The 26,688-nt window shown below is 42.4% G+C and overlaps 3 protein-coding genes across 5 annotated transcripts in view; 2 read left to right on the top strand and 1 right to left on the bottom strand.

Moving 5' to 3' along the window:
- The window catches only part of ctdspl3 (CTD (carboxy-terminal domain, RNA polymerase II, polypeptide A) small phosphatase like 3), a 29,956-nt gene extending 15,579 nt beyond the window's left edge, over positions 1-14,377 (top strand). Inside the window, exons 6-11 of one of the 2 annotated variants that reach the window (XM_006792035.3) lie at positions 9,589-9,675; positions 11,334-11,396; positions 11,543-11,622; positions 11,794-11,920; positions 12,354-12,449; positions 13,879-14,377. In XM_006792035.3, the coding sequence (XP_006792098.2) occupies positions 9,589-9,675; positions 11,334-11,396; positions 11,543-11,622; positions 11,794-11,920; positions 12,354-12,449; positions 13,879-13,944 (519 nt within the window). In that variant the 3' untranslated portion in view covers positions 13,945-14,377. Of the gene's footprint in view, positions 1-9,588; positions 9,676-11,333; positions 11,397-11,542; positions 11,623-11,793; positions 11,921-12,353; positions 13,854-13,878 lie in introns of those variants that run through there. The other variant, XM_087852305.1, reaches the window with a different exon arrangement.
- Positions 3,192-4,782, bottom strand: LOC148098626 (homeodomain-interacting protein kinase 2-like). Its single transcript, XM_087852728.1, has one exon. It carries the CDS (start codon positions 4,694-4,696, stop codon positions 3,464-3,466), a length of 1,233 nt encoding a protein of 410 aa, XP_087708854.1. The 5' UTR covers positions 4,697-4,782; the 3' UTR covers positions 3,192-3,463.
- Positions 14,378-15,678: 1,301 nt separating the features above from the next.
- Positions 15,679-26,272, top strand: LOC102781370 (uncharacterized). Of its 2 annotated transcripts, none has more exons than XM_035908262.2 (5): positions 15,679-15,799; positions 18,110-18,455; positions 20,785-21,345; positions 21,896-22,109; positions 23,819-26,272. In XM_035908262.2, exons 2-5 carry the CDS (start codon positions 18,182-18,184, stop codon positions 24,048-24,050), a joined length of 1,281 nt encoding a protein of 426 aa, XP_035764155.1. In that variant the 5' UTR covers positions 15,679-15,799; positions 18,110-18,181; the 3' UTR covers positions 24,051-26,272. The 2 variants fall into 2 exon arrangements, with proteins under 2 accessions (XP_035764155.1, XP_006792099.1); XM_006792036.3 differs by having other exon boundaries at positions 15,685-15,799; positions 18,171-18,455.
- The last annotated feature ends 416 nt before the right edge of the window (positions 26,273-26,688 follow it).

Below are 26,688 nucleotides of genomic sequence, written 5' to 3'. Positions count from 1 at the left end.
GTAAGCGTGTGTGTGTGTGTGTGTTTCAACTGCTGCTGTGTGCACAGTGTTTGCTCTACAGCCATCATTTTACCTTCACGTAGCCATCGTTGTTGTCTTTCCAACAGCATGTCTTTCAAAGCTCAGAGATGTAAACTTTTTAAACTGTGTGGATCCAAGTGGAGGGATAACCCTCTAACTGACCCATAGAAATACATTATATTTTCAGTCAGGAGTTTGTCTCAACAGCAGGAAAGACCCCACTTTTTAAATTGCTCCTGCGGCCAAAGTTTTGACAGCAGGAACATGAAGAACACACTGTTGTATAGAACAGGTCCTCGGGATCGTCACCGTTTGAAAATGATTTTGATGGGAGTTAGGGTCTTGGATTTAGAAGCAGTTGTTCAACAAGTGCACTGAGGCAGATTTGACAGCGTTTTGCCACAGAGTAATAGTGTGTCAGTAGTTAGTCCTGGACAACTAGATAAAGCATTCCGATTGGCCCATGAAATTCGGGCTTCTGTTTGATTGGTGCATTTGTTTTCAGCAGACAGGTGGTTCAGATCTGGGCTTTTGGAGTCAGTTGATGACTTTTAGAATCATCTTTTCTGACTGGATCATTAAAACTTAAAGCATTGATCTTTCTGCAGTGGATTCTCCCACATTTCAGTGATATGGTGAATAAAAGAATATTGTAAAGTCAAAATACACAACGTCGTAGTCTCACTTTATTCCTTACGTCATGTTTTTCCGCTCACCCACAATAACAACAACCCACCGCAGGCAACAGTACTCTCGCGATATAACAGAAAATAACAAGTTAACAATCTCCCTCTTTCTTTTTTAAAAATAAAAGTATAAACACCCCTTTTAAACATTTGTATACATATATATGTAAACAAAACAAAAACACTTTGTCAACATTATAGAACATTCAGGAAACATTTCAATGTGCTTTGCTTTACTTAAAGCATACTATCACTGCACACAATAAACGAGAGTGCATTTTAATGCAAAGAAAACTTTGTAAACAAAGGATCACAGTATCCAGAGTCCTTCATCTAGTGCAGGGGTGTCAAACTCAAATACACAGTGGGCCAAAATTCAAAACTGGAACAAAGTCGCGGGCTAACGTTAATATTTATTGAAATATATTTATTCCTCCAGATATAAGAATGAATCTTTTCTTATGGATTCAAACACATTTTGCTGAAAAACTGAATATGGAACAAGCAAAGCTTAATACTAAACAATATATATATTAGCTGTATAATACCAGTAGGCCAGCTCTAATAGTAATTTGGCATGGCTTCGCGGGCCAGAGTTTGACACCTATGATCTAGTGCTTTTAGAAGGGTTAAAGGTGAAACTCCTTTTTTTGTCAGATAATCAGCAAGTTGGGATTTGGAATCTGACCAACCAATCTGTCTGATTTTAATGGCTTGTATGAGCTCTTTAATGCTGCTCATTTCCAGCCTCAGTCTCTTCTCTGTAACCTGCGTAGTGGACTTGAGTGCATCAAACAAGGAATGATTGTCAGGCACACAGACACACAGCATTCAGACCAGTGTTACCAGTTTTAAGCTCAGAAAAAAGTGTTGCCAAGAAGACAGCACTGTCTATTCCATCTGACATGGCAAGAGTTTCTCCTGCCAGTGTACTTCTGACCACACGCCTGATATATTTTTATTTTTTAGACTGCCAAAAGAGAGGACAAAACTTTCTTCCTTTACCCATAAGGATGATTATGCCCCTCCTTGAGTACCGCCAGTGGGAAGGCTGCCAAATGAAGCGTCACAATGCCAAATCCTCACTGTTACCCAAGTGTTGAAACTTAAGAGTCACTTTCTCTACTTTAAGTTTACAGATAACTTTGTTCACTTCATGAATGGACTGCACAATTGCACCTTTGATATTAGATCCCAGGCTGCATGTGTCAAACATAATATCTGGTCTCGTTTGTTTGGCAACCCACAAAATCTGTCCTATTTTTGACCTGAGTTGCTCCCGTTCTGTTTCACTTAAGGAAGCATCCCTCTGTACAGCCCGTGCTGCTTGTAACTGAACAAGTTGTAGGTAGTCAATGTAAAGTTATTGATGCACCTCTATTACATCATTAACTGTACAAATGTCCATACCAACATAAAAAAAACTGTCATGTTCTTCACAGCCCACAAGGAAGGTAGATTTCAGTACAGGAATGATATGAGTTGCAAAGTGACTTGAACCAGCCCAAAGGAAATCATCAACGTGACATGCAAGCACTCCTGTAATCTCAAATTGTTCATTCTGCCTGTTTTCATACATAAGGCGCATTAAGCGAAACAAAACAGTCAGATAAGTCAAACTTTACTCAACTCATTCTTCTTGCTTCCTCTTTTTCGTACCATTGATTCATTAATCTTGAATTCTCTCGCAGCTGCTCTAACTTTTATCGAATGGGGAAAAAAAGTTAGCGTTCATCCTCCAGTTTCACTGTGCTAATCTTATGCTAACTATACATTAAAAAAAATAATTGTTTGATGATCTGAAACGTGTGTGACAAACATACAAAAAAAAAAATACCACCATTGTCATATAACAGTGACTTTCTTCCGTCATTCTGTTCGCTAGCCCCATTGTGGACCACTAAATTTTTTTATAGTGTGTATATGTATTACATATGTATGTAATATATATTTATTTTATTTATTTGTTTTTTGCACTACATTAGACAACATCAAAATAGCGTTGTCAAAAATGACAATAGCGTTAGCATTTTTTGTTATTTGTGTGTTGTAATCTTTATATAAAAAAACCCCACCTCTTAATCTTTGGTATATGGCGAGGCGCTGTGGACACCCAAGTTTGTGATTGTGTAGAATTTTCAAATCAATACCATGGTTGCATCTGCTGAAAAGCTCTGTGAAGCTTAAATCTCAGTGACCTTGACTTCAAGGTCAGAGGCCAACTTTTTTGAAAATCAGAGGAGGTTCACATTTATAACACTGGTATGTCTACTAGGAGGCTGAAGGGTAGCACTATATATTTATAAACAATCAAAAAGAACAATTATTAGGCAATTTATTTATTTCCAATTTGTATTGAATTTATTTCTGTTAACATGGTGTTTTTGGTCTGATTGAAGGACTGATGTGATGGTAAGGTGTCCGCTGCTCCGCTTTGAATATTGGTAGGCTTTTTTTAAAAAAAAATTTTCACAAGAATTGCTAGTTTCCCTAGAGTTTTGGCCACCTCAACAATCAGACGATTCCCTATGAGCAAGCATTTAGCAACAGTGGGAAGGAAAAACTCCCTTCTAAAAGGAAGAAACCTTCGACAGAACCAGGCTCAGGAAGGGACAGCCATCTGCCGCGACTGGTTGGAGTGGGGGGAGTGAAAATTTAAAAAAAAAAAAACAAGCCAAATTGATCATTATTGGAGCAGCTTAATGAATTTTTCCAGTGCTGTTAATATCCTTTTCCAACCCCAGTTGGTGTTTTTGTCACTTTTGTCCAAGGTGGAGGTATGGTCTTTCAATGTCAATACATGGGAACCTCTTAGAGAGGCCAGGGTTGAAAAAGGGATGCTGGAGAACCTCTGCGGGTGTTATCCGCTGGTGTGCATCCAAGGCCAACATCCCTTTAATTAATCTGACAAATAAACGTTGGCCATTTTCAGGTCCTCGTCTAAACGCCATTACTTGTTCGAGGTCATCAAGACGCGTAAGTTTTATGTATCGAGTCTCCAGGGACTCATATCCTGTCTCGCACTGAAATTGTTGGTCAGTCTTAAATGTCCAGCGCTGTTGGTTGTAGTTGTCTTCAATGAAAAAGTCTTCAGTGTACACGCCAGAGTCCAGAACATGATCTGGTGGCTGTCCCTGGGTCTCTATGATGAATTTCAAAACATCATATTCTCCATTTCCAGGGTAGAGTGGCACCCCCGTACCAAGTTCCACAGCTACCAGCCCCAAAGACCACATGTCAGCTGCTTCCTTATAAGGAAGGCCAAGCATAACCTCAGGTGCACTATAACCAACCGTCCCCACACAATCACTAGGATTCACTGCAGACGCAGGACATGCGAGGCCAAAGTCTATAAGTCTGACTTTGACTGGAGACTCATGGCGGTTAACAACCATGATGTTTCCAGGTTTGAGGTCAGCGTGCACTATTCCCACAGAACCCAGGTGTGACAGGGCATTTGTGAGTTGATGTAAAATTGGCCTGACTTCGCTTATGGGGAGACCCTGGTTTTTCCGGTCCCGTATGTAGTCCCACAGGCATTGATCGAGCAGTTCAAAGTTTAAGCAAACCCGCTCTCCGTCGCGGAAAAAGCCGTTCCATTTAACTATGTTGGCGGCATCTGGATCCAACCTTCTCAGCTGCTCCAGGATGAAAATTTCCAGTTTTGCCTGTTGCAGAATATCAGGGCGGTTCCTGTTGACTTTAATAGCCACAGCACGGTTGGTTTTGGTATCACGACATTTGGCTACAATACCAAAGCCCCCTTCTCCGAGGAAAGCCTCTACCTTGTAGCGGTTTCCCAAAATGTTCCCTTCAACTATTTCAGGCTCATCTGAGCTGAAGGATGAGCTGGCTGACGTGTGGACGCATACTTGCTGAGAAAATTCAACCGAGTTTTGGAAACTGCAGTTGATTTTCTGTGATCTCCTGCTTTTCAAGTTTGAAGGGTGCTGAAAGACCACAGGGTTTTGTGGTCTTTCAACACTCATGTTAGTGCAAGGGGAACTCTTACGGTTGAAAAAGGGATGCCGGAGAACCTCCGAGGGTGTTATCCGCTGGTTTGCATCCAAGGCCAACATCCCTTTAATTAAGCTGACAAATAAACGTTGGCCATTTTCAGGTCCTCGTTCAAACACCATTACTTGTTCGAGGTCATCAAGACGCGCAAGTTTTATGTATCGAGTCTCCAGGGACTCATATCCTGTCTCGCACTGAAATTGTTTTTCAGTCTTAAATGTCCAGCGCTGTTGGTTGTAGTTGTCTTCCATGAAATAGTCTTCAGTGTACACGCCAGAGTCCAGAACATGATCTGGTGGCTGTCCCTGGGTCTGTATGATGAATTTTAAAACATCATAATAATTTCTCCCAGGGTAGAGTGGCACCCCCGTACCAAGTTCCACAGCTACCAGCCCCAAAGACCACATGTCAGCTGCTTCATTATAAGGAAGGCCAAGCATAACCTCAGGTGCACTATAACCAACCGTCCCCACACGGTCACCAGGCATTACTGCAGACGCAGGACATGCGAGGCCAAAGTCTATAAGTTTGACTTTGATGGGAGACTCATGGCGGTTAACAACCATGATGTTTCTAGATTTGAGGTCAGCGTGCACTATTCCCACAGAACCCAGGTGTGACAGGGCATTTGTGAGTTGATGTAAAATTGGCCTGACTTCGCTTATGGGGAGACCCTGGTTTTTCCGGTCCCGTATGTAGTCCCACAAGCATTGATCAAGGATTTCAAAGTTTAAGCAGACCCGCTCTCCGTCATGGAAAAAGCCGTTCCATTTAACTATGTTGGCGGCATCTGGATCTAACCTTCTCAGCTGCTCCAGGATGAAAATTTCTAGTTTTGCCTGTTGCAGAGTATCAGGGTGGTTCCTGTTGACTTTAATAGCCACAGCTCGGTTGGTTTTGGTATCAAGACATTTGGCTACAATACCAAAGCCCCCTTCTCCGAGGAAAGCCTCTACCTTGTAGTGGTTTCCCAAAATGCTCCCTTCAACTATTTCAAGCTCATTTGAGCTGAAGGATGGGTTAGCTGACATGGTGGAATGTGTCGGCTTGATCGGTGAATTGCTGAGAAATGTGAAATTCTCTCAAAACTTTCCAAAAATTTTTTTGTTGCTGTCAGGTCTACGTCCGTTAAGCAGTAAAGTGTAACAGCAAGATGATGACATAACAAAGGATCAAAGGCATTCTGTTTTGGTTCAAAGGCATTCTGTTTTGGTTCAAAGGCATTCTATTTTTTTCAGTTGAAACACTGAAAAAATAGTGTTTCAACAGGGCAGGCTGGCGCCCTGTGGGACGCAGAGGTGATAGGGTAAGGATGCAGAGCATAAGATCCAGGATAAGATTTACTTATCGGTCAGCTCATCAGCGAGCAGCCGCAGAATCACAGGTGCAGCTTGGCAGGGGATGGACTCAGGGTGAAGACACAAAATCAACAATGACAACAGTGTTATTCTTTATTAGTGTGAATGCTGGTAAGCGTGTGTGTGTGTGTGTTTCAACTGCTGCTGTGTGCACAGTGTTTGCTCTACAGCCATCATTTTACCTTCACGTAGCCATCGTTGTTGTCTTTCCAACAGCATGTCTTTCAAAGCTCAGAGATGTAAACTTTTTAAACTGTGTGGATCCAAGTTAGGGCTGGGCGATATGACCCAAAATTCATATCTCGATATTTTTTACCTGGACGGCGATATAAGATATATATCTCGATTTTTTTTTTTTTTTTTTTAAAGCCATAAAATAAGAACAAAAAGAGAGTTCTTAGTCAAAGCTGTGTCCCAGATGTCACACAGGCACTTTTATTAACGTAGAGCATAGATGTACATAAAATTTACTCAAAAATAAATTATGAGCATTTATTAAATAATCACGCTCCATAAATAAAAGAAAACAATGTTGTTTTTGTGTATAACAAAAAGCTCACAATTGTGCAGTCAAAATGTAAACCAAAAGACGCAGAGCATAGTAACAAAGACAGATTTCACAGCTGCTCTGTTCCCAACTTCTACTGCGTGACTCACAGCATTGAGTTTGAAATCCTCTTCGTAACCACGTCTCTTAACAGGTGCCATTTATGGTCCTTATACACAGTAGGGTAATATTATGTTGGAGCACAGTACGTATCACTCCGCGAGGCTCCTCGGTAGCAGTGTTGCCAACTTAGCGACTTTGTCGCTATATTTAACGAGTTTTCAGACCCCCTAGCGACTTTTTTTTCTAAAAAAAAGTCGCTAAAAAAAGATGTGAAAGCGCATATCACTTTTACTCTCAACAAGCAGCGGGTGCTGTAATGCAGTCAGTTCTTCTTTTACTCTTATGCTGTTTTGTGGATCAGGTTTAAAACTACTTATAAACACACACACACAAAGTAACTCCACCAGAGTGCCTATTTCGGGTCACTTTTGCCGGTCCAAGCCCGGGTAAAGGAGCAGGGTTGGAATTGTGACATTAAAAAAACAATAATTGCTAAAATAAATTTAATTTGTAGTTCTAAATAAATTCTAACTGCATTTAGGACGTTTTTTACTCACTTTATGTCTCTTCCACGACATTATTTCTCTCTCCAACAACATAGATTACAATTACATTAGCATGACCAATTATGCAAATTAGGTGATGACGTCATTTACCGACTTCTAGCGACTTTTAGGACAGCCAATAGCGATTTTCCTTACTGAGGAGTTGGCAACACTGCTCGGTAGCCGTAATGCTCTGACAATCCATCAAGCGGTGCAGCACCGTAGCTTACCAAAGTCGTACTAAAACATTTTTTGACAGATTGCTGAGCGCTGTGTATCACATAAAATCTGTTCGCGGCCATCAAGCACAACCAGAATTCATACATAAGGCGCGCTGTCAACTTTTGAGAAAATGAAAGGATTTTAGGCTGTGCAGCGCCTCTGGGCTGCATGTCGTTAGCATGGTTAGCTCGTTAGCGTGGTTAGCTAGCTAACAAGTTGACGGCGTCCAGCCCCACGCACGGGGCGATGCGCAGTAACTCGTTAACGGAGATTTGCCGTGTCCATCTTGTCGCTTCCTGCAGGTGAAGCGATGGGGGAGGAGGGGGAGTTGTGTTCAGTGAAGGAGGGGCGAGGCCGAGTAATGTTGCGTAAAGACAAAAGTGGACGAAAGAGAGGCAAACTTGCGGCTCCACAAGTAACATAGACTATATCGATATAAAGGATATTGCCACATCTTATATCTCGTGTAAAAATATATCGATATTTTTTAAAAACTCGATATATCGCCCAGCTCTAATCCAAGTGGAGGGATAACCCTCTAACTGACCCATAGAAATACATTATATTTTCAGTCAGGAGTTTGTCTCAACAGCAGGAAGGACCCCACTTTTTAAATTGCTCCTGCGGCCAAAGTTTTGACAGCAGGAACATGAAGAACACACTGTTGTATAGAACAGGTCCTCGGGATCGTCACCGTTTGAAAATGATTTTGATGGGAGTTAGGGTCTTGGATTTAGAAGCAGTTGTTCAACAAGTGCACCGAGGCAGATTTGACAGGGTTTTGCCACAGAGTAATAGTGTGTCAGTAGTTAGTCCTGGACAACTAGATCAAGCATTCCGATTGGCCCATGAAATTCGGGCTTCTGTTTGATTGGTGCATTTGTTTTCAGCAGACAGGTGGTTCAGATCTGGGCTTTTGGAGTCAGTTGATGACTTTTAGAATCATCTTTTCTGACTGGATCATTAAAACTTAAAGCATTGATCTTTCTGCAGTGGATTCTCCCACATTTCAGTGATATGGTGAATAAAAGAATATTGTAAAGTCAAAATACACAACATCGTAGTCTCACTTCAAGCACTTTATTCCTTACGTCATGTTTTTCCGCTCACCCACAATAACAACAACCCACCGCAGGCAACAGTACTCTCGCGATATAACAGAAAATAACAAGTTAACAATCTCCCTCTTTCTTTTTTAAAAATAAAAGTATAAACACCCCTTTTAAACATTTGTATACATATATATGTAAACAAAACACACGCCTGATATTTTTTTTTATTTTATTTTTTAGACTGCCAAAAGAGAGGACAAAACTTTCTTCCTTTACCCATAAGGATGATTATGCCCCTCCTTGAGTACCGCCAGTGGGAAGGTTGCCAAATGCAGCATCACTGAAAACCGCCAATGCCAAATCCTCACTGTTACCCAAGTGTTGAAACTTAAGAGTCACTTTCTCTACTTTAAGTTTACGGATAACTTTGTTCACTTCATGAATGGACTGCACAATTGCACCTTTGATATTGAATCCCAGGCTGCATGTGTCAAACATAACATCTGGTCTCGTTTGTTTGGCAACCCACAAAAAGGGCGTGAACACAAAGCGCGGACCCGCTGACAGATCAGAATCAGCGAGCTGTCGGCTTTCATTCCCGACCGTGTCCATGCTGTCGGGTGAGAAAGGCGACATCTCACTGATTCTGATCCACGGGTCCCGCTGTGTGTTTACGTCTTTGTGCAGAATCCGTGTTCCTGCTCTCATTTACTGTCTTAGCTGTTTGGTGGTTGTTGAAATTTTGTGAGATTTCACCTGAGATTCTGTCATTTCGGGCAAAATAAATTTATATTAAAAAATCGATTCAGGATTTTAATGAATCGATTTCACGCCAGAATCGATTTTAATCGATAAATCGATTATAAAAACCCACCCCTAATCTGTAATTCCTTTTAGATGTTGTATTTAGCAAGAATAGAGTATGGTCTACATTTTATTGTTAAAGATTAAATTCTGTGGCTTTAACATGGTTAAAATCATAAACTAGACACTTTCACCTTGCTCCCTTGTGAAAGCAGTCAGTTATATATTTAAAATACTAAGTAATCTGAGGCATGTGGTTGTGTTTATTTCCAGGAGGAGACCCTGATGTTCAGCTCTCTGAATGTGATCGAAGACGCAGAGTACACCTTCCATGCAGCTTTCCAGGACCATCAGTACAAGGTGACCACTCACTGAAAGCCACTCTTCACAACCCTCTGTGGTAGTCTCTTCTGCAGACCAGATGTTTACCACAGCAGCTTATTTAACAACAAACAAGATCTTTCATTTTGATTCACTGTTGAGAACTTAACATGTGCCTCACATGTTGGTGCATTATATCACAGAGCTGGTGATGATGTTACTGATATATCAGCAGGTTTCTTTTTCTTTCAGAGACACGAAACAGAAGCAGACTTCCCTAACATTTGTTACCCCTGCTTACTGGAGTCCTTATTAACATGATGTGGCAATAATAAAAAAAATATTAATTTTTTTTAACTGCATTGTCACAAGTCATGGATAATTTCTCGTGTCTTTACTCTTTAATCGGCTTTTATAAATGCTGATACCAGCAAATCGTCAAACAGCCAATGTTTTCAGGGGACCTCTACATTATGTTATCTTTCCTAACGTTGTTAGAAACAAAAGGAAATGTATATTTCAGTTGAAAGTCACATAACCTATTGGATTTTGTTTTTAATAACTTGATGCGGTTGGGTTTCTGTATTTGGAAATTGTGCACTTCTCTATTTCATACTTCCTTGGTGGCTCATTTACGTACAAGATGCATGAATTAGGAAACTAGTAGAAAGTGTTGCATGCGAGCATCTGTGAAACCATTTTTCATTCACTCTAAAAATTAAAAACTGCAGTTGATGAAGTGCAAAAACCCACTTTGGAAAACTGAAAAGATACACACATTTTTATGAATTTTGAAATATGCATTTGATTTCTTTGACCTCTCTTCTGTTTTGTAAGCAAATGGTCTAAATTCTTTCTGTTCCCACAAAGTAATTATTCTCCAAAGTGTTGTAATCGAGTGCAGCATCAAGGCATCTTTGTGGAAAAAAGGATTCACGAGGTTGAGCAGACTTAGAAATTGTCTGTAAGCTTGTTATCTAGCTGGGATCTGAAGATGATATGCTGCGGAGGGTCAGTGAAGTCAGCCTAGTTATAAATAATGATATGTCATTCCAAGGCAGGCTACACAGCTGTCATTACACTGACATAACACTGGCAGAGGTTTATAGGTGAGGGTGAAATGGGTTTTAATAAGCACACACTGGGGCGCAGATAACGTAGGAGCCAAGAGCGTCTGAGACAGCACATTTCACAACGCTGTGCAGTTAGTTGAAATGTTTGGTGGTTTTGAGTTAATTGCCAAAAGTTATGATCCTAACCTTAATCATCTGACTAGACCAGGCAGTTGGATCTTTTCTGAAACTACAAATTTTGGCATCTGGGACGCTGTGAGTCCAGGAGCTGACTCTACAACTGCACTTAACTCTTTACCCCTTAAAGCCTACTACGTCTTACCCTCAAAGCTCTTTTATGAACGGAGTGGTTTCTGTCATTTCTCAGGCTTATAGAACAAAATGACTGAGTGTGCATCAGCAGTTGGTGAGGGTGGCCTCTGTTGATGCAGACAAACCATTCTAGAGCTGGTCAAACTGTTTTTATTGGTGTGTATATACCAAGGTGTCAAAGCTCGTCATAAAGGGTACCCGGAAGGTTGTCAGATGTCTTGATGGGGAACAGAGTTAAAAGATGAGCTTCAGTCAGCAGAGCAGACCTGAGGTTACTGACTTGACCACTTATTCTTCCCCTGTTCTCAACAGGTATACATGGTGCTACGACCACATGTGAAGGAGTTCCTGCAGGCCATGGCAAAAATCTACGAGGTGTGTGTCAGTGTGTAGATTAGCAAATAGTTTGGTTATTTTGAGCCTCATTCACACGTTAAACAAATTAATTTTCTCTCGCTGCTTTAACGTGGCGCAGTTAAAAGTGTGGAATTGTACCAACTGCTGTGCGTGCTCTGTTTCAGCTGTTCGTTTACACGTGCGCGAAGAAGGAATATGCCGAGAAGATCCTGGACATCCTGGACCCGCAGAGAAAGCTGTTTCGGTATGAGCTGCTTCCACTTGTGTTTTGTAAACTCGGTGCAGATTCGCACTGCTGCTGTGTTGCGTGCTCAGAAATTCGACATGGCCTGCTTCAAATGTTCCCTTTAACATTCTGCCCGTGCCATACAGCGAGGACGGTAAATGTGAGTTTCACTTATGATTTCTGTGGTAGACACCGGCTGTATCAGGACGACTGTGCCTGTGTTCTTGGCCACTACATCAAAGATCTCAGCATCCTCGGGAGGGATCTGAAGAAGACGGTGGTTCTGGATAATGCACCCCACACATATCCATATAATGTAAGTTTAAAGGCTGTGTTCTTTGATTTTCTCTGAGCCCCACTTGAATGACTGAACTTCTCACCCTGTGCTAACAGAGACCCGTCCGCCCTTCGGAGAAAGCTCATTGCACCAATTGTATCCACTATCTCATTCTTCGAGCTAACAGTAACAGTATAAAGAATGAGACCAGGCTCAGATATTGAGACTTTAGCTCCATCTGGTGGCAGATGGCTGCATAACATTTATGACACAACAACTTATGGTAACTGGGCATCAATTAAAATGTTAATAATTAGACTAAATGACAACGTCTGGCATCGACTGACAGTAGTGACGATTATTCATCTTGTTGACTATTCGCACACATCCTTAATTAATTACTTTGTTTTGCTCTGTCAGCGCTTTGTTGCTGTTACTGACTTTTAATAACATGTTTGTTTGTTTTTTGTAGTTGTTGAACACGATTCCCATCAAGAGCTGGTCTGGGGAGTCTGATGACAGAGAGCTGCAGAAGCTCATCCCCTACATGGAGAAACTGTCTGCAGCTGTAAGTCTGCTTACATCTTCTGTGTTTACTGTGCGCTTGTTTAAAATGGATTCAGAGGCAACAACATGTGCTTCCTCCTTCACCGCTTCCACTCTCACTGCACCAGCATCATTGTTTTTGGTCCCAGCAGGCGGCTGTTTTCAGAGAAAACCCCCGCTGCTCTGCAGGTGCTGCTCTGCACCGGACAGCAAACCCATACAGATGGCATTTATCAGTGCCTCACGTTTACTTTAGAGATTATGAGAGAACGAGAGCAGATCTTGGAGAGTAAAAGTGTGAGTTACAGTAGTCAACTGGACACAAACGCAAACCAAATTAAAGGATTGAGCTTTAAGGTCCGCATCAAGTCGAACTGTATGCTAGTGTTGTTTCTGCTGCCGCCAAGTGGCCACTCACGTTGTTACGTGAGTTACAGTTAACAAAAAAGATTTTAAAATGAATATAAAATTCAGATAAGTAGCTTTGATCGTCAGCTTTAGTGCAGGCCTCTCGTCCGTGAGCCTGCTTCCTGCGATCTATACAGACGTTTAGATGTGTGGCAGGCGGACACTTAAGCGACTCAGAGCTCATTTGCATCGGTTTTGTTAAACAAATGTTTAATCGTCTGTGTGATGGTGCCTGTGATGAGATGCAAGCGTTTGTCTTTAATCTCACGAGATTCAAACATGCTAGTGTGTTTTTTCTGATGTCTGTTATGTAGCTGCAGTTAATAATTGTCATGAACTATTAATCTATCATGTACAACAAAGAGTTCTCACATGCTCGCATTCGATAAACTAGAAAATCTTCATCATTTATTACAATGATTGATTTATCTTAATAGTTGAGGCTGTAAGAATGCACGGTAACTGGCGTGGCTCTCTTACAGCACATTTCTACTTAGCCCTAGTACAAGTCTGATTTATGCTTCACATTCATTTGTGCCTCACAGACTGGACACGTGAATATGGTGAGATACATGTTGTAATATTCGGCGGATCCACACTGAGTTTAGTTTTTTATTGTCAGTGTTATAATTTGTCCCCTTGTTTGAAAACTTTGCTGCATAAACCTGTCCATGTTTGGGATGAGTCGCACGCTGCGCTCGCTTCCTGTTTTATGTGAACATGCTGATGGCTGGAGCGGAGAGGCCCGGGCTGGCTCGCTGAGTTGATAACCTTGTCGTGTAGCTGCTCAGCGTCACCGTGCTTGTGGTTTGGTGAGGACAGATAGTGAAAAGATATTCTGGGCATGCCGGGCAGGCTAAGTGCTACAGACTCAGATTGTCATAGAGAAAATGGATTTTCCTTTTCTTTTAGGGTTGTTGTTGATTCCCCGGTCAGTGAGCTGTGAGTGAAACAGCTGGTTATCTGCAGAAGCATCTGCCTGATGTCTTTCCTCCCCCGGTTTCATGATTGACTCTGAATATCTCTCGGTGGTGTTTTTTCAGGAGGATTTTCGGGAGGTGCTGAAGAAGAGGAAGGATCACTTCCACAGGCTGCTGTCAGAGGACTGACAAACCCCCCACTTTGACTGCTTAATGTGACTTTCACAGCCCATGTTTGCTTTGGCGAAAAGGCAGAAGCCAGTTGGACCTTGGTAACCTGCAGACTGTTGGTTTGTGGTGGACCTGTGCGCCCTCCTCCATCCTCCCCCGTCCTCCCGTTGGCTTGAAATGACAGCAGAGCGGTGTTTCAGACATGCTGCTGGTCGCTCAACAGATGTCCTTCTCCTGGACTCATTACACAAGCAATAAACTCATATCTGTGTGTATATATATATTTACAGCTCAGAATCCAGAATATGTTGTTTATAGTCATGATTTTTTTTTTTTAATTTATTGATTATATTGCAAATCTACAGCTGTTATCTGTATATTTTAAAATGTTTTCTTATGCAATAAAATATCCCTGATAATAACTGGGGGAAATAAAGCATTCATGCCTAGGTGTCATTTAATTTTCAGATTTAGATTGTTATTTTATATGATCCACTTATCTTCAGTTGTTGAAATTTTTCATTGAGCATACAGATGACTGTGAGGAAGAGGAGGAAGCGACATGTTTGGAGAACACATGGGCTCGGGGAGGCTGAACTAAAAGAGAGTCAGACAAAAAGAAATATTAATAAAGTTGCGGTGATTGAATTGAAATTGAATTCCAATCATTCCACGTTCAGGTCTCCCTATTTTTCAAGGGTGAAAGTCGTGTGTTTCCAGGAAACGCTCCTCAACATAGCGAAAAGCAGCGATGTGAGAATTTCCTCTAAGGAAACATCCTGTAATAGGATTTTCAAAAGGTCTGCTTTGTTTCTCAGGCATGAAATAAATAGATTTTCAAAAATCTCAGCTGCTCTCTGCAGGTATCTGTAACCCTTTGAACATCTGCACCGCTGCAGCAGAGCTTTAAACTGCGCAAACCCTGCTCATCACTTCCTGTTAAGGAGGAAATGGAAGTGTCACAAGGGCAAGTGGAAAGATGGTAACGCATGCGCACACCTTTCCTAGATCACTCCTTTATTACCATTGGTAATCTGATATTCACTGACAGCACATTAAGCATCCCAGGATCCATGTGTGAGACTTCATTCACCAGTGGCTTTTATGTATTGTTTGTGGGCAAAGATGTTAAATGCTTTTCTTTATCTATTTGGTGAGAAATTCCAGGAATCAGATGTTTAGAGAAAATGGGGCATGCGCAGTAAAGTTACACACAATCCAAAAAAGTTTGGCGTCTGTTCGTCGCGCCCGACGCCACCGAGGAGTTATCAGTGGTGGACTGTTGGAAGTTGGAGTGACTGATAATGAAAAGCCCAACAATATCAGAAAACAACACAATGACGTCTCTATAACCTTAATTTTGAAAAGTTCATCACTTATTATTGAGTGAAAAGACTTTCTATAAACGGGTTGTCTGTAGTAGCTGATGCTGTCTGAGTGAGCATTAATATACTCGGAGTTCACGCACTCATCCTGTGTATGAATATCAGGCGCGCCGAGGTTTGGTTTCATTGTAAATATTTACTGCCCTGTTTAGACGCACTCGTGTTCGTGATGGATGTGATTGCTCATGTTGAATTTGAAGGTAAACTAAAAGTAAGTGCCTCCTCCTCCTCTTGCTGCTGCCGCTCCTCTGCCTTTATTTGCTCCATATGGTGTTTGACATGGTACCCAGGAAGGAAAAAAAAACTTGTGTGGGCGGAGGAAAAAGCCTAGTATTTTGTCCGTCCTGAAATTTGATTCAGAAGTTCGGGATCCTGGAAGACAAAAAGCAAACGGAGGGGGAGGGAAGAAAGGCAGACGAGGACGGAGGGGTTTTTTTAAACTGCGAGGAGAGTAAACTCACCCAAATACTCCGCAACCTCTGACTAAAGTAAGTTCATTTATAAGAGTAACGCTTCTTGTTCTGCTGATCTGCACATTTGGGCATTTCGTTTCGCCAAAGTGAGGCAGGTTTGTCTGTGAAATGAAATGAATCGCTTTAGTTGCTGCTGGATGCCACAAAATACACGATTCGTGATTTGTGAATGACCTGTCCTTTACGCGTAGCTTTCACGCGTGCGTTTCCCCCTCATTTGATTTATTTATCTATCAATAAATGAGGTGTTTCCTGCAGCTGCTACACTGAGCCCGAGAAGCTTCGTGGAGGAGGCATCGTATAAAGTTTTTGTTTTCAGAGAGTGGCTCAACACTGAGGGGAAAGTTATTTTTCAGCGGGTTTTAAAGCCACATACCCCTCTCCGCCCCCTACGCGCCACATCCAGGCCAGCTCCGATAACCGCCACCGACATTTATTCCTCCAGACCTTCAAGCCCCGTGGCTCCTAATTGATCTCTATACATGGTAAGGTCCTCGCTTGTTTGGAGAAACGTCGCCGTGCGCGCCCGCTCTGCGCCACAGTTGGTTGTGCGCCAAGAAAACCCACAGAAAAATGCTCCAGATTCAATCTGCAGATGTTAATGAAGCCTTTGAAGACAAAGGCGCGTGACTGATGTTATTTTACGCACACCTGGCAGACGCTTTTGTCCAGTAAGTGCATTTTATGTGCTTTAGAGTTCATAAGTGCTGGAAACATTCGTCCGTGTGTATGCATATGTGTAGAAAACAGTCATAAATGAATATGTATTTATAGATTCTATTTACTGTGTTTGTTATGCATTTGTAATACAGGAAAAGGTACAGTGTTACAATAACTGATTAGGATTATTTGTGAGGATTAGTGGAGTTGAAGTAGTCCATAAAGGAGATGTTCCAGTAAGCTGCTTCTGTGCTTTTTTAGACCTTTTTAACTAACTTTCACATCTCTGGTTCAGTTTCACATCATGAGATGGGAACAGGTGAAATGTTGCCCTGTTTCATCCTCCACAGTTCTCTTAGAAGAAAGCTAAAGTCTGACCTCACAGTAGCAATGTAACACAAGATTTTCCATGAATCCACGAGTTTCTGAATTGAAATCCCATCAGTGTTATAATCCTGTGTTTTTTTGGATTTGAAATATGTGTTTTTAAAATTTGTAGCTTCTAAAACTTTGGTCAAAGCTGCCAGGACAGGAAATACTTTTTACAAGATGCCGAGAACTGATTATCAGTACTGAAGGGACGTGTAGTGACATCCACACTTCAAAATATAACTTTAGAGCTTCCTGATGGTGACACACTGAGCAGTCGGAGCACTTTGCTCTCAAGAAAGATTAGAAACGGGGGGACGTTATGTGAATACTTCCAGTGCCTTTAAATCTTGTTAATAAACACATTATGTCTCATTTGTTTAATCAGTATGTGAGTAAATACACATTTAACATTTCTCTCTGTTTCAGTTTTGCTCGGCAGGTCAGCTGTTTGCTGTAGCTTCATGGTTTTGGGCTTCTTAGCTGCCAAAATATTGATTTGCTCCTTTTAGGTGAAAACGGTCAAAGCATATTTATTACACCTCTGCAGTGCTTTCCATTTTACTACATAGATATTTGAGTCATCCTGCTGCGAAATACGAGCCAAAAGGAAGCTTTTAACTAATAATAAGCGCCCTCCAAAGTGTTGAAACCTGCAGATTCACACAGTCTCATGTGTGATACGTTTAAAGGATGCAGGGCAACAGCGCGGTGCACGCCAGCCACCTTCTGGACTTCCCGCTGTAGATCATAAAGCTGGAGTCTGCGATTATTGTGACGTGCTTCGGTGTGCACGAGAGTGTGACGCATTCGTGTGCTGATTTCCGGAGTTTCTCTACTGACAGGGATTCAAACCTGATGAGAAAGTGTTCCCAACAGAAACAGGGGAAGATAAACTTTGACATCCTGTCAGTGATGATTATTGTATAACCATGTGCATAAACCCATAATTTCCTCTATCCTCCCCCCCAAAAAAGCCCGCATAAAGTCCCAGTGAAGTTTTTGAGTGTAAGCGTCTCCCTCAGCGCTGACCTTTCCCCTGAGGTCAGGGCTGTTCTGGTCAAGACAAACAGATTCCTGAAGCAGGATATAAATTGGGCCTTACAGGTAGAAGAAAAGGGCAAAGACAACAGAGGCTTGAAAGAAAGCGGATTACTGACGATGTTTAAGGGAAAATAAAGATGAATCACTGTGTTTTCTCGGGGATATTTTTTCAGACGTGTGTATTAATCAAGCTTTTCTGACACTTTGGGGAATTAAGGTGATTTTCTCCCTCACTCTTTTCTCTTTCCGCAGTCTGATGTTTTAAACTGATCTTGGCCTGATTTCCACCTGGACCTCTTCCTGCTCCTCTCAGGCTCTGTGACTATGAGCACCTCGGGGCTTCAGGCCACTAACCGGCAGAATGCGAAGGAGCTCGACAGCATGAAGGAATCCATCAGCGATATCATCAACCAGCTCCAGGACATCGACCCGGCCAGGCTCTCCTTCTCCCCCTTCCTGGATCTGGACACTCAGATCTCTTTGGCTCCGGTGTCAGACAGCCCCGAGTCATCGGTGGAGGAGCTGCACTCGTCCTCCCACTCTGTCTCCGGCTCCCAGCGCTCGCTGGAACCGCCACCAGCGACGGATCAGCCAAGGAGTGAGTTATTGCCGCTGCTTTTTACTGTCTCCTCGTCGGAGCTGTAGGATTTGAAGGGAGGCCAGAGCAAATTAGCAAAAGCTAAAGTCGGATTGAGTCCAGGCTGGATCCAAATAGAGTTAGGACAGAGCCTGCAGAGGAAAAAAAGCATTGTTTGTGTTGAATGGAATAAGTTAAGTGCAATTATATCACAAAAACATTAAGAAAAAGTCATTTTCCAGAAGAGAAAAAACTTTTAAAATCCTTGACTTTAGTCAGATTTTGGAAAAATCAGCTTTTAATTCTGGGTAAAATATCATAAAAACTTGAGTTGTGCTTTAGGAAATGGAGCTTTTTTTGTAAACAAGACAAACATTCTTATAATTAGATTTAATATTTGCGTGACAGAACCAAGTCCAAGCTGTAAGGGAAACAGTTAAAGTTGGTGTTGGTGGGTGACTCCCATCTGTAATGCGAAGTGTCCAGATGTTTGTAACCCTTCTCAATAGCTTCTGGTGTTTAATGGGTGCTGTTTTGTGTCCTTGCAGCAGCGGCGGTCTGGATGTTTTTACGTTTCGGTCCAAATCCTTTTTCTAGAGCTTTAATTTGTGTCTGAGGGCTTCTGTTGGTCTTTGGGCTCTCTTCTGCATATCTCACCCGTCAGATGCTTAATTAGAAGTGAATGAAATATAATGAAAATTAAAGATGACACGTGGTTTTTGTGGCAGTCGGGATGCACCTCATGATGTACGACTTTACTTTTTATAAACAAATCCCATTTAAAGACCAAAACCAACAGCGAGTTGGTGCGACCGTCTACACTTTAGATAGATAGATTTTTAAAGAAGTATCTGTACAGGACTATTTTCTGTGTATTAAAAAACAACCCTTTGGTTAAACTATGTCACACTTTTAGTATACAGAAAATTTAATTCCTTTCATTGGTTGTTGGTTGTTTTGGTCCTTTTCATTAGATTATTTGACAGTAATGCAAATACACTCACATCGACCCGTCCAGGCTCTGCTTCTCCCCCTTCCTGGATCTGGACCTTCAGATCTCTTTGGCTCCGGTGTCAGACAGGCCAGTTCATTAGGGACACCTTGCTAGTACCAGGTTGGGGCCATTTTTTTTGTCTTCTGGTTCTTTTAGGGCATTGATTTAACAAGGTGCTGAAGTTTGATTGAGATTTGTTGGCTGCATATCCATGACATCAATCTCCCGTTCCACCACATCCCAAAGGTGCTCTATTGGATTGAGATCTGGTGACTCTGGAGGCCGTTTGAGTGCAGTGAACTGATTATCTATCAGCTCGGAGCGCTCTAAAAGGTCACCTCTGACATCAACAAGGCATTTCCATCCAGAGTGCTGCTGCTCACTGGATTGCTTCCCTTCGTCAAACCATTGTGTTGTGCAAGAAAATCCCAGCAGATGAGCAGTTTCTGAAATATTCAGCTCAGCCTGTCTGACACCGACGATCCTGCCGCATGCAAAGTCACATAAATCACCTTTTCTTCATCCTAGTGTTCAGTTTGGTTTTGATCATGTCTTCACGCCTAAATGCACTGAGCTGCTGCCATGTGATGGACCTAATAAAACGGCCCGTGAATGCATATATCATTACTACAGCTCAACCAAAGATGAATTAAAGTTCAAAGCAATTATTAGACTCTTTATTGGTTCATTTAAATGTTTTGATATATCTTTTTTTCCACACATATTTTCAGTAGCATTAAAATGACTAGAGAAATAAATAAAACATAAAACAACATTTGACCTTAGAACTGAAGCTTCTCGGATGAGAGGTGAAACGTCTTCAAGCAACTTAAAGAAGTCCAGACGCTTTTCTTTGCAAGCTCCTTTGACTACGATGACCTGGATGACTGAGAAGCTTCACAGACAATAACAAACCTTTCAAATATAGATTTCACAAATGTGTACACAAAGCCAGCCTGTTAAGGACACTGTGTATTAGGCTAATATTACCTACTGTTTACATGCTTCGAATACTAAACTATGAACAGTCATTTATGAGCAGGCCATCAGCCTGCAGAAATCCAGCCTTATAGTAAATGTGTGAGCACCGCAGTTCAACCACGTAAACTAGAGGTGCCACTAATTGCTTTTTGTGTAACTTTGTGACACTAGCTTCTTTTCACTGATCAGTGTTTGCTGGACAATTAGTGGGCAGGCCTAACCGCCATCAGAGTAATCTTGTATGAACAGTTTATGTGAGTATTTTGACTCTGCTTTGTATTTAGAAAGTAAGAAAGTGAATGATTGATTGGAGCAAGTCTGCAGCTGATTGCTTTTGATGTTTGTTTTTTTTTAAATGTGCTCTGATTCGAACAGGCTCTGCTCCTTGCCACCAGCAGTCTGGCGTCAGTCTCCCACAAGAGCCTCGAGCGCATCGTGGGGAGGAGGGGGAGCTGGATCAAACTCTTTCCAGTCCTATCATCACGGCGCGCAATTTGGACGCCGCCACGGAAAACTGCGTCGGCCCTCCAACCCCGGCCTCTCAGGGAGACATTCCCAACGGCACAGACGCACCGAGATGGAGTCCAGAATCCACCAATCTGGACTGCACTGTGGACGAGGGTCGGCCTCTGATAGGGCCGCCGCCGGAGAGCGTGGAGCTGGCTGTGTGGAGCCCAGAGGGCCGGGGAGAGACTTGCGTGGCTGCGCGGGAGGCTTCGGATCGGGGGCAATGCCGCTGCTGCCAGTGCACATGCTGTCAGAGCAGCCGAGTCCCCGCTTTCTTCTCGGTGCTGGCCTCGCTTCTGTGTGCGTCCGGGATCCTCTATGCACTCTATTTCTACGTGCCCATCAAACCCCCTGACTTCCCTGACGTAACCAGCCGCATCATTTTCACCTTGTGCTGCTGTGTGGTGGCCGCTGTCCCCATCCTGCTCGGTATGCGTCTCACAAACACACACACACCTGCATGCTGACATTCAAAAACAGCCATGTGAGAGCCTTGAATGAAAGATAATGATTAAGAAAGGATTTGGTTTGTCTGGCTGCTTTGTCTTGGAATGCTTCAGTGTCTCCTGTCCTCTTTAATTTCATGCGCTTTCAGCCTCAGTAGCAGCAGACATCTCCCAGGCCTCTGGGGAGAAGCATAATTTCCTTCTCCTTCACATAGCTTTAAATGGAAACTACAATAAGAGGCTGGCTGTGTCCCTCATCTCCCAGGCTGTGGCCTAATTGTTCGAGAACATTTTAATCACTTCCCAACCGAGAGTGACTCGGGATAAGAGGGCAGGTGGTAAGAAAAAAAAAACAGGTCAGGCTGGTAGCTGTGAGGAGCATTTGCATGTGGGCCAGTCTGCTGGCGTTTGCTTCACATTCAAATGATGGAATTGCAAAAACAAAGTGTGCTGTCAGGATGAGCGCGCTGTTTGCGGAAAGATGGCCCAGATTCAAGATGCTAACTGACTTATTGCTTCTTTATCCCTCGCAGCGATGCTCATGGGTGCAGCCTGCCAGTTCTGCAACGGCTCCTTCGATCTGCGGGAGTCGTTTCCCAGAAGAGGTGCGGTTCAGCAGCTTTTCGTCACCACATCCCTGGAGCAGTTACTCCTCTATGTCCTGAACCTTGTTGTTATGGCTGCGTTACTGCCTCAAGACCAGCTGAAGTTGGTGCCTATCCTGGTCATAATGTTCATCTTTGGAAGGTGAGGCTCAAAAGCGAGAAAGATGGGGTTGGTCCGACCTTACCGGATGCACGATTAGTTTTTCCTTTCTTCCCCTTCTGTGGTCACTCTCTTCCCCATTCTAGCCATTTGAAGTACCCACTGTGGATGGGCCTGCTAGCTGCTGGCTTGTTGGAGGACTTTACATAAACGTCTCAGCAGCCTCCGCGTCAGCTGAATTTCCATAATCCTTCTATCTGCGTAGCCGGAGTGCTACACAAATAAGGACCAATAAATCCGCCTAAAAGTCAGGTCTAGAATAACTCCACACTGTTACACACAGATCACTTTGTTCCCAGCAAAGAACTCTGACATTTTAAGATGAGACCGTGATGTCTGCACAGAGAGTTAACCCTGTAACGCCACGTGTATCATATTTGACTTTTTGAGAGCTTTACATCACCAGCAACACATTTTTAAGTAATAAATAGTGGATTTGGCAAATACGATATAAATGAAACCCCATATATGCAGATTAATATTTAATATCTTATTTTTTTTATTTGGCAGAAAAGTCGATAAAGACAGGCTTTATTGAATATTACACCTGCAACAACCTAAGAGTTTACAGCCATGCTGGCAGCCAGGCTTTCCTGTGAGCCCAGTGTTGTCATCAGTGTGCAAACGTGCCAATTAGTGAGACTTTTTTCTGCTTCACAGACCAGAATTGAGAAAAGTCCAGAGTTAGTACACTGTGCAAAATGCCAACCCCATGTTGAAACTAGACAGAGGTAAAGGGGACCAAGACCAGTTGTCAAAAGGTTAATGACTTTTTGTTACAGTTGCAAAAATAAAAAGGAAACCCATTTTGAGCCAGCACTTTCAGGAAAGGTTATTGAAAGATGTTTCAGTGATCAGTAGTTCACGCAAAAGTGTGACAACCACACACGTTTTCTCCAAAGGCAACGGAGTTTATCCTCTGTGCACCATAAATGACGGCGATGGCGGTGAGATAGTTATTTTAGTCCAAAGCGATGCACCGACAGGCTGACACTGCCGTTTGTAGAGCCACGCCACTGACAGGGCTAAAAATGAACACAACCACTGTCATTAACAAACCCAAAGAGAAGCTCTGGCTCTGCGTCACAGAGCGGTGCAGAGCTCAGACTGCGAGCCTCAAAATTTGCCAGTTTTACAAAGTGAAGTTGGTTTGTGCATCTGATTTATCAGCTCTCTTATTAGATATTAGTTAGGCCTTATTTGTGACCTCTTGAAGTTTTGTCTCCTTTACTTTGGTCTCTGAGATCTGAATGAAATGCAGCATCTGTCTCTTAACCTGCTTATTTAAACAGCCCGTCGCTGACTGCGTCTGCACTGCTGTTTGATGCTGGACGGGTATTACTCAGTTGGTTTTTAAAGCTGAGCAGCTGTCTGCCGTGGCCAGTAAAAAACAAGAGTACAAAAAACCCCAGTAAAACTGTGGTTTCGAAAGTTGCTATAAACTGCTGAGAGCTGTTTGTGTTATTGCACCCACTCCCAACAAAGGTCAATTTATGACCCTACAAATCGATTGTAGCAACATTTATTGCAGTGCATTGAAAGGCGTATATGTATTTTGGGAGACTTTATTTAAAAATATGGAGTTATTAAACATGTCTGGCAGACTGAGCTTAGCCGATTGGAGGTAACGCTGGTGGGGAAGCTGTGAGTGTCTGATTTCCTGTTTGATGTTTTCTTTTCGTGCTCCTCAGGCTTGTTTACTGGGTCGCCCTGAACACGTGCGTCTCCTGGCGAGGCTTCGGCTCCGGCCTGAGCGTCTTCCCGCTCCTCGCCATGGTGGCTCTTAATCTGTTCCTTGTGTACATGCTCCATCTCAGAGAGCCACTTTTTGGCTCACAGGACGTCCTCTATAATCAGGTCACCCCCTCTTCCTGGTCATCACAGAGCCCGAGTGCCACACCAGACATCCTGGACGCTCAGTGAAGAGGCGAGCTGCCTGCTTCCTTCTCCGAGAGGAGGAGATCTTTCCAAAAATAGCCCATTCCTGTGGTCTGCAGTTCAGCACAGCTACCCGTGCTGCCACTGCAACCTCCGACTCTGTGATGGCTTGACTTGTGTTTTCTTGCTCCTCCCTATACACAACCTTTTATGTGGATTCATGCTTATTATCTGAAATGCAAAAGCTCCGCCTGCTAGTGGCCGGGGACGCCTTTGAACAATGCTGTAGTCATAAAACATTTGTCCTTTTAAGCTATTCCTGTGCCTACATTTAATGTTTTGAACTCTAAATACTTAAAAGCTCTGCTATATATACATACATATGTATGGCTGGATTTGGTTTGACCGAAACACGAGCAAAGCAGCTGCAGTTGTCAGACTTTATTATTATTTGACAAAGTTTGTACATGATGAAGACAGAATAAAAGCCATTTTGTAAAAAAAACAAACAAAAAACAAATGAAAAAATGTCTTGCTGTTGTTGGTTTTCCATTGACCGCTCTTTGCTTTTGCCTTGGCTGAGCGTCTATTCCTGGAGAGACAGCGGCGTGCGTTTTCAGAGCTGGGACTGTCATTATGTGATAATAACGTGCTCCATCTCCACCCTGCTGGCGTCCTCGCTGCTGCTGATGAACTTGCTCGGTTTGTGGCACCAAAACGGGGCCAAAACAAAAACGAGATGAGACGCAGTGCGTTTCGTCTGACAACTGACACTCGACTGAAGAATACCCAGGGATCCAGATTACTATAATTACAGCAGATTTATTGACCCGAGGTATTCACTGAATCTGAATGCATATTTTTCACCGTCAAATCCAGAGATTTATTTGAGTTAGCAAATAGCAGTAAAGATTGAACCACACTCACGCACGTTACAAACAACCTGCACACAGGTTTGTCAGCGTCAGACTAAATAACCGGCTCTGAAGGTATCTGAGCACGGAGCACAGTGAGAGGGGAACACAGACGTTTTGATGCGTTTCAGAGTGAATGCCTAACATTATTTTGCAAATGACGGTTTATTAAAAGACCTTTAATTTCCTTTCTTATGCATTAATGTGCAAAAGTCTTGAGCCACCACTCTTTTGTATTTCTTCAAAATATTTTGCTTCCAAGCAGCCAGACTGTCTGGTCATTTTTAAAAGCGATAAAAAGGCACCTAACTCAGCAGATGAACCTGCATTGTTTAAATGTAACACTTGGCAAAGAAATTGTATCTTAGTAGCAGAATGTCACAATAACTCATAATTTGTTCCAGTTTCTTTAGTTGAATCTACAAAAAAAATCCAAAGAAAGTAACATTTTTGCCATAACAAAGTGAATCCCAAAGAGCCACGAGCCAGAAACTGGGCATGGTGAGCAGAAACAGGACAAATGGGGGACTAAAGAAGAAGTCATGTCCATCTACTGACCATCAGACGTGGTCTCAGTGGGAGGATGGATGGATGTCAGAAACCATTCTTAAGAAAGGGGAACGGGAAGAAAAGGCAGTGGTATGTCAAAGTATGTCAACTCTATGGAATCAGAAAACAGAACGAAAGAAAGTCGACATCCAAAGAAGAGCTTTGAGAAGTCTGGAGAAATATTCCAGAAGAAAGAAAGTTTGCCTGAGAGTTCAGACTGTGTTGAAGAATAAGTCAAGTCAACCATGTACAGTGGTACAGTACAGAGTACTGGTGCTACACATGACATATAATGGACCAACACGGGACTACGTAAAAGCGCAATGTGCAAAAAATTGCAAAAATAAACACGACAAGACAACACTACAACACTAGACAGAACAGGACGATACAGACACAACACAGTGTAATGGAAATGCGCAAAATGTTGAGTATTGTGCAAAAGTAACTTGGGGTTACTTGGAGAGAGAGAGAGAGAGAGAGAGAGAGAGAGAGAGTGAGAGAGATACTGCAGATAAGTGCTTGGTAGTGATGTGTCTGTCAGCTTGGGGGAAGAAACTGTTCCTCAGTCTGGCAGTGAGGACCTGGATGCTCAGCAGGGTGAACAGTGTGTGTGTATAAATAATAAAGGTGATGAATAAAGGTGGTCACACCAAATATTGACTTTTTTAAGCTTGTTAGAATTGTACAAACTGTTTTTGTCTTCTGTATTTCCATGCATGTTTGCAGATGTTTCACCTATTTCCCATTTTCCTAGCAAAATATAAAGAAATTAGCTCAAGACTTTTGCACAGGACTGTATATAGCATCAAATTTGGGGATTTCCTCAACATGTTTCCAAACAACTTTGAATAAACTTCATCTGTTACAAACTTCCTGTAAGCTGCTTTCAGAGTCAGCTGAAGTTCTGGATTTTTTTGGCAAGCAAAGTAATTCAAGTTTGAGGTTCTTTTTTCACACTCATTGTAAAATAAATTGGAGATTAATGGACGATCTGCTTGCTGCACTGCTTCTTGTCTGTTCTGCTTTCATTTTATTTGAGATAAATTATTTTAAATCTGCACATAAAGATGTTAGATTAGCTTCCCATTCATCATCTCCATCCTCCTCCTGATGGAACCAAGAGGAAACAAACCATCACTCTAGGTCAGCAAATGAACAGAAAATTAACCATTTAAACACTTTTAGACATTTAAATCTGTTTACAGAGATGGATCAGG

Source organism: Neolamprologus brichardi, chromosome 15 (assembly GCF_056152115.1).
Source record: "Neolamprologus brichardi isolate AB-2024 chromosome 15, ASM5615211v1, whole genome shotgun sequence".
NCBI lineage: Eukaryota > Metazoa > Chordata > Actinopteri > Cichliformes > Cichlidae > Neolamprologus > Neolamprologus brichardi.
This window is presented reverse-complemented; position numbering and strand designations above follow the sequence as displayed.